At 40.0% G+C, this 12,742-nt stretch overlaps 3 protein-coding genes and 4 non-coding genes across 7 annotated transcripts; all 7 read right to left on the bottom strand.

Moving 5' to 3' along the window:
• Positions 1-860: 860 nt before the first annotated feature.
• Positions 861-4,215, bottom strand: rpl13a (ribosomal protein L13a). The gene is made up of 7 exons (XM_086154152.1): positions 4,132-4,215; positions 3,381-3,453; positions 3,058-3,123; positions 2,208-2,309; positions 1,705-1,790; positions 1,453-1,512; positions 861-1,107 (listed from the first exon to the last, which is right to left on the bottom strand). The coding sequence occupies exons 1-7, from the start codon at positions 4,150-4,152 to the stop codon at positions 898-900; spliced, it is 618 nt and encodes a 205-aa protein (XP_086010278.1). The 5' UTR covers positions 4,153-4,215; the 3' UTR covers positions 861-897.
• LOC147237794 (small nucleolar RNA SNORD50) lies at positions 1,259-1,334 on the bottom strand. Its single transcript, XR_015107135.1, has one exon. It is a non-coding gene; the product is annotated as a small nucleolar RNA SNORD50 (small nucleolar RNA).
• On the bottom strand, positions 1,884-1,960 carry LOC147237793 (small nucleolar RNA SNORD50). Its single transcript, XR_015107134.1, has one exon. It is a non-coding gene; the product is annotated as a small nucleolar RNA SNORD50 (small nucleolar RNA).
• LOC147237792 (small nucleolar RNA Z195/SNORD33/SNORD32 family) lies at positions 2,384-2,465 on the bottom strand. Its single transcript, XR_015107137.1, has one exon. It is a non-coding gene; the product is annotated as a small nucleolar RNA Z195/SNORD33/SNORD32 family (small nucleolar RNA).
• On the bottom strand, positions 3,196-3,274 carry LOC147237791 (small nucleolar RNA Z195/SNORD33/SNORD32 family). The gene has a single exon (XR_015107140.1). It is a non-coding gene; the product is annotated as a small nucleolar RNA Z195/SNORD33/SNORD32 family (small nucleolar RNA).
• Positions 4,216-4,585: 370 nt separating the features above from the next.
• Positions 4,586-6,416, bottom strand: atp5if1b (ATP synthase inhibitory factor subunit 1b). Its single transcript, XM_086156811.1, has 3 exons — positions 6,289-6,416; positions 5,546-5,658; positions 4,586-5,381 (listed from the first exon to the last, which is right to left on the bottom strand). Exons 1-3 carry the CDS (start codon positions 6,355-6,357, stop codon positions 5,240-5,242), a joined length of 324 nt encoding a protein of 107 aa, XP_086012937.1. The 5' UTR covers positions 6,358-6,416; the 3' UTR covers positions 4,586-5,239.
• A 507-nt stretch (positions 6,417-6,923) lies between these two features.
• zmpste24 (zinc metallopeptidase, STE24 homolog) lies at positions 6,924-12,682 on the bottom strand. The gene is made up of 9 exons (XM_086154110.1): positions 11,660-12,682; positions 10,804-10,950; positions 10,242-10,445; positions 10,007-10,159; positions 9,737-9,878; positions 9,441-9,616; positions 8,677-8,781; positions 8,349-8,492; positions 6,924-8,231 (listed from the first exon to the last, which is right to left on the bottom strand). The coding sequence occupies exons 1-9, from the start codon at positions 11,765-11,767 to the stop codon at positions 8,007-8,009; spliced, it is 1,404 nt and encodes a 467-aa protein (XP_086010236.1). The 5' UTR covers positions 11,768-12,682; the 3' UTR covers positions 6,924-8,006.
• Between the last annotated feature and the right edge of the window lie 60 nt (positions 12,683-12,742).

Here is a 12,742-nt window from a genome sequence, read left to right as displayed (position 1 = left end):
GTCTCTGAAGGAGCTGAACAGACACGAGGGCAAATAATCAGACGGTCAATTCAGTTTTCACTGCTTCATGGAGTTTCCCACAGAGAATTGACTCAAAGACAATAAAAACTGTAATTCCTAAATGAATGAATGAATTTGACTTAAAGGTGTGAGACTGCTCTCTGGTGGCACGGAAATCAAACGACTGCAGTTCAGGCATTTTATTCTTCCATTGGAAATAAAGTTTGTCAGTATTAATGAACCCAAGGCTCCAACGGGCCTTTGGTTCAATGAAAGCATTGATGCGGCTGTTGAACCTCATTTTCAATGGTAACACAAAGGACCTGCAACATTTAAAACAGTTCTCAGAACATAATTGTCAGAGAATATGTTCGATATTGATATTACCTTCATAATTTTAACTTTTCATGATCCTGAAAGAACTTGTTCAATAAACTGACTCTCAGACCCATTGTATAACAGAGGCTTTAAAGGGGAAGTGTCCTCTCAAGCCTGAAATAGGCTGTATTCAATACTTGAAACCCTCAGTCCTCCCTAAACCAGGAGAGTTGGAGGCGAGGGGATGCAGGTTGAGGGTCCAACCACCTCTAAAGTGTGGCTTCAAGCTAGAGAAGCAGAGGCATTTTGGGACAGCGATAGAGCAATGCTTTCTGTACTCCAGGATTCCATGGCTTCCAGCAGCTCAGACAGTTGTCTAATGAACCCTCAAAAGGCTTCTGAGGGGATCAGCGCCAGGTTTAGGCAGGCTTTAAGTCTGAGAAGATGAACCTGAAGGTTATCTGCTGATGTAGAGCATTTGAAATAATGTCAGCTTGTCAGTTGCGAGGTACTCAAAGAAATAAATACTCCTAACACTTCCATAAACATTAATTCATTTATTTGCCAAATGAATCCATCTTAAACAAGGACTCCATATTGTTTCAGAACATCTGTATATTTCGCAATTTTACTCTCGACGTTCTTCTCTGCCTGCCGAGTCAGCTTGATAACTGTCTTTTTCTTGGAGTAGCGGAGCTTGGACTTTTCTTTTCTCTTCTCCTCAAGGGTGGCTGTAATAGCCTGGTACTTCCAGCCAACCTCATGTGCCAGACGCCCGAGGAGGGCAAACTGTTAGGAAAGGATAGAGTCCAAAATCAGATCTTGACTAGCTCTCAATTGTGAACATCTTAAAAGCCAAAACTGGTTGTGAGATCATGCAGTTTAAGGTGTTGGAGGAATATCATATTCGCTTTAATCGGGCACTTTCTGTCATGGACTCAACTCAGTAGTCAGATCCGTAACATTTGTATCATCAAGAGATGATCAGTTTCGGGATAAAGAGCTCATCACCATTGAGAACAAACTTGACAGAAAACTTCCTTTCAGCCTGAAACCCTCCACCTTAAGTTCGTTGATAAATCTTTTACAAGCAGTGTATATTGTCACCATCTTTACTGATGGGAGTGCAGTTACCTTGCGGGTTGGCTTCAGGCGGAGAACCTTGAGAGCAGCCGGGACGACCATGCGCTTCCGCTATGGAGAGAAAATCAAAATCAGCAAACTATAACAAAGAGCAAGTTCAAACACAGTTAGGAGAGCATGTCTCAGTCTCTTTTTCTTTTCAGTCTTATTCAAACAAGGTAGATTAAGGATTAAGGATTTTGCATCACAGACACAAAGAAGCCCACAATAAGTACAACATGGAGTCCCGTCTGACTATCTCACCTTGTCATAGGGTGGAGGAATGCCATCGAACACCTTCAGCCTCTCCAGGGCAGCCTGACCTCTCTTGGTTTTGTGCGGCAACATGCCTGATCGAACAAAAAATTTAGTTTCAAGAAAAATTCCCATTGGAACTTTCTAAAAATATTCATTTGCTGAAACACAAATGTTTTTCCCCACTAGACTCAGTAGTCAGATCCGTAAGGGTTTTTATCATCAGTAGATGATCAGCTTTGGGATAAAAGGCTCATCACTGTCAAGTAGGGGAGTGATTTGTGTCGGAATAAAACGATACATTGAAATATTTATTTACATCCTTTTACCCAAAGTCCACTGGAAAGGACTTAGTTTGAAGCCTTTAAAACAAAAAAGGTCCACTCAGCATTACAGACTGTCTTCCCATGTGATTACCTTCAACTTCATTCAGCAAGAAATGCATTTTCAAACCAAACGGTGACAGCCTGTCTCACAATTCACAGACAACCAGACAATCTTGCAATTGCTACCTCTAACTGTTCTCCAGAAGATCCTGCTAGGAGCTCTAAAGTGGTATGGCCCACGAGAGGGATTCGTGTTCATCCTCTTGCGCAGAAAGGCCAAGTACTTCACTGTGGAGGCAAGAGCAACAAGGCACTGCAATTAGGTTTTGCCATACAAGGCCCAAAAAACTGTATGCAAGGCTTATGTCTCAGATGGTAGTGCATGTGAGGTATTCTCATGGTCAATGAAACTCGAAATTTTTGTTTATGATCATCATTGACGAGGACAGTGGGGGAAAAAGTCCCCCTTCCCTCAAATAGGAGTTTTCACTTATTTTGTCTGACCACATGTTTGCTCAGTCATGGAGATGTGGCATTGTTCCCATTACAAGGAATCAGGTTAGTACAATTAAACTTTTTATTTAGTACTTAATCACAACTCAAAAGTTTATAGTTATCAGACAAGACTAGAGGGATGCATAAGGCACAAAATGTGAATGGACAGAGAATATCCACTTCATAAAAATGGATGCTAGCACTAATGGTACTGTTAAATTGAAGACTTTGTGTAATTGCCATAGTATAGGGGATGAAGAGTATGTGATTGTCTTAAGCGGTTTGAATGGCCATTGGGTAACAATGTTGGTGCTGCAGATTTTCATTTGGCTTAACTGCAATCACCAGTAGCTGTTTGTAAGGTAATCAATGCACTCAATGAGGCTTAGAAGTTCTATTTTAACATGAGAGAATAGCATTCTAATTCTATTGACCGGCAACAATCAAAGATATATTATCAATCTACACCTCAGGCAAAAATAAGTGAAAACTCCTATTATTGCAAGGCACAAGGGGGTCCAAACTTGAAGTAGGTGCTTACGTTTGTTGCGGTAGAAATTGCCAGAGATGTTGATCCCTTCACATCTCACCACCACGACTTTGTGTCCTGAACAGAACAAAATAAAGCTAATCAGAAATACAAACACCAGTACAATTTAAGAACCTAACTGAATTCATTAAAGTCTCAGATGGTAGTGCATGTGAGTTTTCTCATGGTCGTTAAACTCAAGCATATCATATCAGTCATCATTGACAAGTTACAGCAACATCACTCAGCTATAGGTTTTGGCAAGGAGAACCACAGGACAACCTAAAAAAGATTATTAAAATATCAATATTTCATATGAAACCTTATGTACATACCCAGCAACACCTGCTTGGCTACAATGGCAGCCAGTCGGCCAAGAAGATGGCCCCTTCCATCCAGGAGCAGAACCTGTTAGTGTCCCATCGAAATTGACACTTAGGAATACTAGTGATATATTCATCGACGCCACTTTTCACAGAGCAAAGTAAACGTCGGAGCACAAAATTATTTAAGACATTAACCCCACATGGGACCTCTTCTTTTCACTATCCATGAATTTGTACTACTTTAGTAAAATTGCTGTCTCCGGAATTGTTGTCTTTGGAAACATTACCATAGTAAACTGTACTGCATGTCTGTAAAACGCTCTATTATTCAACACATGGCTACTTTATCGGCCCGTATCTTATGTTAGCCAGTTCGGTAGTAGCATGGAGTCATGCCTAGACGTCCAGTATGATCATGACGGGATAACTGACGCATACTAATTACTTAAGAAAATTTTAAATATACTGAAAACTTAAGATCGATTTTAACTGTAGTAAATAATGTGTTCTCTTAATGTGCTTTTAGGCTAGTGGGCTAGCGGGGTCGGTGACTTGGGGAAGCTACCACGATAAAGACATGACTCGACGAGGGTTGTCACGATCAGCACTTAAAAACGGGCTTAAATAAAACGGAGCAACGACAACAAAACTAACCTAGTCACTCATGCATTCATCAAACGCGTGTATCGCGATACATAAGTATTATTAACACACAAATAGCGTTAAAACTAAATAAAAATCGCTCTGCGGTGTTGCCCACCTTATTGAATCGGTCCGCCATGATGCGCGAAAAGAAAGAGCAACGGGGTTGCCCGTGGTAAAAGGCAGGGGCAGGCGGAAGTGACGACACAGTAACTCTTGTTCGTGGCAGGAATAAAACCTCCTTATCTTACAGCGCCACCTATGCTTGTGCTGACTTCGGTGACATGGCCGTTCAGGGGAGTTTTCAAAATCCTTCATGACGATTGAACACTATGCTTCATCGTTTAACTGTTTATGATTTTGTTTGATATTTCCATTATGTACTCTATTCAAAGGAAAATCAGAGCTTACCTCTTTTGCCACATGAAGGAGCTGTCGCTTTGCATTGCCTAGGAGGCAGTTGGCAGTTAAGCACCTTGCTTAAGGGCACATTCATCGCAAATGCTTAGGGAGGGGCGCACAGCATTTCTCCCCTCCCACCACCCATAGATATGAACAATAAAACCAATTACTTTTAGGTTTTGTAGTCTATTTTTATTTCGATGGAAGCATGATACATTTGCATGTATTCTATTGATGCTGTGCTTCGGCTGTAGTTTGCATCCAAGGTGTTCAATTCCTCCCAAATTTGAATTTTGCCTCTATCTTTCAAAACACCTGTGAATCAGCTGGAGTTTTTATAGAGGTTGGTATTCATGGGTTAAGCTGTGACATCCCACAGACGAAGCGCAATCTTTGTGACATCTATGAACAAGCGGTTCACTTGAAATAGGTTATTCCTTAAATTTTGCTACTTTTCTCAACAGATAATTGACTGTCAAAATAATTTAATGGTCTTAGCTTCCATAATTTGATAAACACAGAAAGAGATATTTCTGCTTCTTTATTACATGTGTCACATTATAACATTGTTAATGGCCATATTAGACATGAACCAATTTTCCCTCTTATTATGATATGGTAATCAACAACACTGTTGAAAGCTCAATTGTGCAACAATGTCAAGTTATATCACAGAAGCGATAACTTATCAAACAATTTTAATTACTTTCAGCATTTACAGAACTTTCAAGCACACACAGGACTTATATTGAGCAGCAATACAAAGGGTATCAGCCAATACATCGAGAAAACTGCAGCTCTGTGTTTCGTTAGGTTTCACTCTGTCAGTCATCGTGTTTCAACTTCCTGATCTTGCCCTTGTGGCGGTCAATCTCACGCTGCAAACGTTCAATCTCTTTTTTGTGGTGATCAATTTCCTCTTGGTGGTGGTGCTTCAAGGCAGCCAGCTGCTCTTGTTCCTTGCGTCTTTGGTGCAGATGGTAAGATGGGACAACAGCGCCCAAAATGGAGCAAAGTGATAAACAGGGAGAGTGAGAAAACGCAAAAACAATGCAGAGGCAACACAAACACTACAACACTTCACCGCGCATTTAAGAGCCGCAACCCGGGGTAAAAGAAGTAATACATACTTGAAGTACATTTCCTCCTCAGCAGCCTGCTTTTTCCCCATTGCTCCGCCTGCCTCTCTAATGGAGCCACCGCCACCACCACCTTTTCCTGCACCTTTCCCCAGCTCTCCAAGCTAAGAAGGCCAGGCAACAAGTTTCAAGGGGGAGAAATTATTAGTACTTAGACACTTAGACATCCAGTTTGCTTTTGAGACGTCTTTTGCAAACTTTGACAGAGATATTTATTTTAAGGTCTATTTATTAAATCAATACATGGCCAATAATAAAAATAATAATAAATGAATAAATAAGGTAGTGGCTTGAAAAACAGGTAGCCGGATCTGAGTAACCCACCATAACCTGAAGGTCAAGTTTATTTCACAGCAGAGAAGAAAGGATCGTTTGCCACATAACAAAAGAGAATTTTGCCAGAAACTGTGCACACAAGGACTCAAAGGACGAAGCCATTCAGAAAGGCTTATTATTTTCTGAATCAAGTAGTTTCGCAATTATTTTTTTTATGGTGACACTTGTAGTTAAGCAAATAAAATCGCAAATTATTTTTGCCCCCCCATCGCCCCCCCTTTCTTTATAAGTGTAAATATTACTGTACCTCTGACCTCTGATCATAACAAAACTTGTTTACCGTTATCATTGTGTCACTCTTTGGGCCAACTCCTTTGACATAATTCACACAAAACGCCTCGACGGTTCAGAAAAATGCTGTTTTTGCTGGGAGACTCAGCCCGAATGTCCTAGTTTACCTGTTCAGATGACATTCTCAGCTGCGAGTTTAGGAAACACCTGACGATAGGCCTCAAAAACCTCGCCATGGTTGACAAGGGACGGGTTGGATCTGCACCACTCAGCGTGGAGTGTCCTTGTCCACAGATACGCTACTGGACCATACTATTGTGGGCCGCGCAGGGGTGGCGGCACCGGGATCACATCGCTATACAGAAACAGGGGCATTAAAATAGAATGTGCGTTTTTCCCCAAATGACTTTTTCTATACTTATGAATGTTAAAGGACACAAAATCCGAAGAATTAAGCCATTAACGGAAAACATATTTAACCGATTCTTGTAATGGTATATTTTCCACAAGATGGACCACTCGGTCACGTGTCTGTTGACGTTCGACGTTTCTAACGTACATATAAAACAGAAACACACACACGTATGTAACATATATATATATGTATATATATATATACATATATATATATATAATTCATAGAATAAGAATGCATAAAGGAAATCATTACCTGTAACTATTCCTCCATAAAATTCTTACATTTCTCAACCCAAGTAATGGTTGTGTGAATGCTGCAATTGCAAAGCTGTTCCATTTGCAATTCTAGAAATTAAATTTTAAAAGAAATCTCATCCACACATGGAATGGTTTGAATGATTTTATTCAATGCAACAAAGAAAATATATGCTCCCCTCTGACCAAACCAAATGCTGGTTTCTGTGTTAAAAGGATCCTTCCAGATCCCATTCTCAATCCCCTAGATTTTGCTTGCCAGGCAGCTCAGGGCTTTTTCACCCAGAAATTTAAGAGAAAAACTAGGAAACACCTATCAACTAAAAAGAAAAAAAAAAATCAAACCACATCCAACATTTTCCACAATTCACTTCATATGCTATTACGCTAATCAAAGTAAGATATGTCAAGGTGTGGTTGGACCCTGGGAAACAAGCATTAAAAGTTCATGTAAAATAAAACAACAACAACAACCAAATGATACAGGTCAAACCCACTTTCAAATGAAAATGTCTGCACTGCTTGGTTTATCAACAATCACAACATAGATAATTAGAGGCACATTTTGTCTTTTTTATACTGGGACTTTACACTGATTTACAAGAAAACAATTGAAATATTGGTTTGTGAAACAAAAAGTTACACTTGACAGACAAGTCCAATTCCAGCCCATTTATCCATAAAAACCTGTGTCATCCACACGAGTCATCCACACGAGCCCCCCCCACCCCCACCCCCCACTTTCTTCAACATAGATCTAATGGGATTTCAATCATTCAGCGTGATTCAGCAGGAAACAATCTTTCCTTAAAACCAAAATGCATCGAATGACTGTGTGGATCCTGTGCTGTTTTAAATTTATTTGTCAGAACATGTCTTTCCATTATGCAGAAAATGAAACAAAAAGGACCTATCAGAGCACTCTGGAAAATATCCTGGGTTCTGAAAATACTTTGTCAAACATAAAATGCAAAATGTATTACTCTCAGCAAATGTATTCAATGGTTCTAAAGAGGAGATATTTCTGATTTTCTGAGGCTGCCTTCGGCCGATGTTTTGGTTTGGACTATTCAAAACAAAATTAAATTGAAAACCAAAAAAAAAGAATAAAACAAGATGTAGGGTGGAAAAAAATCAGGGATGGGTCACAGGGCCACGACAGGTATGCACAGGCCCTATCGAGGCAGTGGTTGCTGCTCCCCCTCCAGCCCCATCAGTCCTGCTTGACATTGCCCAACGCTCTCAGGCGTTCCAGTAAGGGCGGATGCGAATAGTGCCACATGGAGAACAACCAGTCAGCCACTGGGAAGCCCAGGTTGTCTTTGTTCAGCTTTATGAGGGCAGAGTAGAGCTCTGAGGCTTTCCCCATGCTTCGCGCAAAGGCATCGGCCTGGAACTCAAACCTACGACTCAGGACTGTCAGGCAGAAAGACAAGAGCTGCAAGAAAAAAAATATAATAGAGTAATTTGTGAAAATGTAGTAGAACTATCAATAATGACATTGATCAAATATGTAATAAACTGGTAACTGATCAAAAGTTTACAATGTAGTCACCTCATTATATGGAGAGAAGATGAACTGGAAGATAATCATCAAGCCTATTAAAGTAGGTTGGCTGTCATTGAAGCCAAAAGCCACAAACAACTCCTTACGACCAATAAGAGCAGCAAACAGGGAGAAGCACAAGAAGGAATTCATCTACAGAAAGAACACAATAAGTGGATGTTATTAACCTATAAATGCACAGTCAAAGTGTTTGCACCCGCTCACATGATTATCAAGCCAGCTTAAGCATTTTGGTTTTAAAAAACTCCATTATAATTCAGAGCAAATAAAACACTTGTCTGGCTCGGAGCACTATTCTGAAAGATAAAGGATTCACCTGACTGATGACAATATTCTTGACAGTATGGCCCAGCTTCCAGTGGCCAAGCTCATGACCCAGGACTGCAAGGATCTCCATGTTGTTGCAACCTTGTTTCTTGATCTGCAAAAGTATAGAGAGAACTTTGTCTGATTAAATGAGAAATACAAACAACTGTCAGTCATAGCAAATCCCCTTCAGACTCCAGAGACTACAGGACTCTAACTGTTACATAGCAAATATGTAAGCCTTCCTTGTGACTAGAGGCCTTTTAAATATTCAAAAAGGACTATAGGAGAAGTTGGACATAAAATTTCATTTGCATTCAATTTGATCAGATAAAATTATCAATTTAATACTGTTCACTACTTAAAATAACAGCTCTCAGCATAAACAAAAATGACTTCTGAGGAATCATTAGGCCAAATTCAAGGAGTCAAAATTGGGGGGGAAAATTGGCATATTATTGAACTGGGGAGCAACTTTGCCCTCTGGTGACACTAAACTAAGGATTGTAAATGTCAGAGAAAAAGAGCATTCAAAAAACACGATTGCATTTTATAGTAATTTAATTGCAACCTTTTTTTAAGACTGACAAAAATTACTCCAAAATGAGATTTTTTTTAAACAAAATTCATTTTTATGACCTTAGATTTGGTTTCCGTAGAAACTACAAAATTCTATTTTGCCAAATTGTACAACTGTCAAGGCCAGTAGAGAGCCTTGGTGTTACTGACAGTGTAAACTGAACATTTCTGAAAAAATGTCTTAGACTTGGTGACCTTTGGCTTGGCCTTTATGTCGCTGGCGATATCGTCAGTGTCTGGCTGCTCAGGCTGTGGAACTTCAGCCTTGTTGAGAGGGGAATAATCTTCAAGCAGGGTGTCAAACAGCACAATCCGCTTATTCTTGAAGAACCCATAGAAGTATGCGTTGCTGTGTGAAGAACGCTTCGAGCCTGTGAAGATGGATGATTTTGAGAAAAAGTGGTGATTCTACAATATACTAGTGGGGAGATCTCCCTTTGAAAAGTGAAAACACAAGAGTGCACAATTGTGAATTAATGGTATTCCTTTACCTTCAACAACATACACCTTAGTGAGGGGGAAGCTTATACTTTTTGCCATGGCCTCAATTTCTGTCTTTAGCTCTCCCTCTGGCAACGGAGTGAATTTGTCAAAAAGGGGCGCAATATAATCGGCATAGATGGTCACAAGCACCTGACAACAGATAAAATAATAACTGTTTATTACAAAGTATAAATGACAAAACAAAAAAAAGTAATATTTCAGGAGAAAAATTACTTAATGAAGCAGATTGTTTGAAATGTGGCAAGGTAAATACTCACAAGGGAAACTGCCAGGGTAAAAAGCCAGGCATAGATGAAAAAATAGTCTCCACCAATTTTAATAATGTATAGGAGAAGTGAGGTTACAGGCAGAAGTATACACTGGGTCACCGCAAACTTCTTTACTGCATCTTTAAAGAAAAAGCTCAATGTCTGTGAAAAAGATCAGATATAATTATTACTCAAGACTACAAAAAAAACAATTACACATCCTCATTTCATGACTCCACTGTACCTGCTGATTGAAGCCGTGCTTCTCCTCAATGACAAATGTGTTGTACAAACTCCAGGGAAGTCCAGTTAAGGCGCTGAAAAGTGTGGCAAGCATCAGGAACACGAGAGACTGAGTGATTTCGTATTCTGGGCTGAATCCAAAGCGTGATGTGACTGAACCAGCAAAACTCCATAGGAATGGGATTCCTCCCAGGAGCAGGATCAACTTGAAAAACAAAAAGGGAAAAAAAAACTTTCAGATAGGTAGCATTAAATACAAGTCACACTGGCACTGAATGGCATTAACACTCATGGTACACAAAACCAGTGGAAAAAGCTGTTGTGTTCTGACTTCTTTCAATAATACTTGTGGGACTGGATAAAATGAGACATTACATCAGTAAGCCTAGTGATCACAGATCCAAACCTAAGTTTCTGTCTTCATGACATGCAAACACATATACATAAAATGAATTGGGTTCTGATCCTCAGACACTTATAACCTTAATAACAAAATGTAGCCTTGTTACTGTCACCGACTGAATATGAATTGTGATCAGAAGGTCGTCTTTGCTGTGTCTTACCGTTCCTTCACTTTCAGAATAGAGTCCAGACCAAAAGCTGAAGTTACTTTTATCCAGCTGATAAAGACGCGACTTCTCAAACGTGTCAGAATCCATAATCTTCCCTAGCTCTTGAGGCACATGTGTTGTTGATCTGTATATCCTCCGCTGCAAAGTGAAAAGAAAGCAGCAAGCTGTTCAATAGAGATATATATTATAAAATAGGACATCAAGACATACTCTTTTTCATATGTATGTTGCAAAAATATGACTTGTAATGGTTTAAGGTGAGGGTAAGTGATGCAAAACTCGCAGAAGAAGAAATTTTGACATAGATGACATCTGTCACTACTTCAGCTACCTTATTTACGAATATGGCCAGTATCGAAGTAATTGGTTTGCCCCCCCCCCCCCCAAAAAAAAAACACGCTAATTTTCTTTATATATCTTCTTCATATCTATAGGTCCCCCATTCACTTTAATGCATGTTGATGCTTGCGATATTATTATTGGGTTATGTATCACGCAAAATACTTTTTTGAAATGGTATGACGTGCAAAAAAAAGGAAGTGCACGGAGAACCTCTTTGGAACCTCTGCAGCAAAGTTTTTGAATGCTTGACGTTATGATACCGACATTTGACAGAACTTTCTTTCAGTACTATGGCGTTTTTTACTGCTATTTTCAACAGGGGCTCAATTTATCTACGAGGCATTGTGACAATATCTATGGGACAAAAATAATGAGCAGCAACATTCGTGTATTTTGGACGAGTTAGCCGGTTAATATTTAACATGCCTTGGACAACGCCAAGCTGATTCATGTGCCGTTAGCTTCGCTACTGATTTATGAGCTTCAGTTTAGAAGATTAGCTTACCTGTCTGTACGCGAGGTATGCCTCCCATAAATATACTGTCCACGAAAACCCCAAAACAGCATAAAATATCTGTTTCTCCACAGGGAGGTCGAATATACTTTCAACCATCTTTACGCTGGTTTTGTCTACGTGGTTGGACCAGGAATGAGCGGTTCGACGGGCTACCAGTACCGTTAACGCTTCTTCGTGAGGACCCGAGTTTTTGCTAGCAGCTAACTGAATTAGCTTCCGCTCTACACACCAAAACACACAGCCACTTCACAGTTGGATAGAGGTAACAGTCCCCACGTCAAACTAGCCGGTGGCGACTAACACTGTGAACTCGGACAACCGCTGTATTCTTTTCCCATTCCTACATCAGGCTCAGTCAGCTAATGTCATTCCATTCAATCGGGGAAGCCCACCAAACCAATTGGTCAAGTAAGCGTCACAGCTTTTCCTGCCCGACTGGGAACGGCCACCTACACAGGGGTTCCGCCGTGTCCTGTAATGTGCATGTCAACGGACTTTCGGCGCACTACCGCCACCTACTGGCCGGGGGTAACCATCTAGATCTTTTTCTGGTGATATGATACGAAGTTTTACATCATATGTTACATTGCATTTGACAAAAACTGAATATTGTATTTGAGTAATGAATTACTGGGGGTACCTGACGTTAACCCCCCCCCCCCATGACATTGATGTAAGTTTTAAGCAGGCGTTAGGAGATTATCAGTTTTCAGTGGGTGTTTAATTGCAAAACCTTCGAATTGTTATCAATTACCAGATTCATCTTCTCGATACTTGGATTGTTAATTAATAATAACATTAAAAATCAAATCTTTGACGATCTTGTGAAACATGATCCTTCTCTTTCCACATCTCCCCAGTTTCAATTTGTTTTTTGATGAAATGAAGAATCGTTACGCAAACGACAGTAATTTCTAAATCTAGACTTACGCTTATCCTTCAATCCAATGTCCTTTTATCAACTCATATCTAATCCTACAAATTTCTAAACACATTCCAAACACAAACATGACAACCCTTACCACTGAAAGCTCTTTGCAGTTTTGCGAGAATGGATGATCTACTGCATGC

Source organism: Fistularia commersonii, chromosome 1, assembly GCF_037954325.1.
Source record: "Fistularia commersonii isolate RoL2024-O1a breed Wild chromosome 1, RoL_Fcom_v1.0, whole genome shotgun sequence".
NCBI classification, from domain to species: domain Eukaryota; kingdom Metazoa; phylum Chordata; class Actinopteri; order Syngnathiformes; family Fistulariidae; genus Fistularia; species Fistularia commersonii.
Note: the sequence above shows the minus strand (reverse complement) of the source record. Positions and strands in the feature narration are given on the sequence as shown.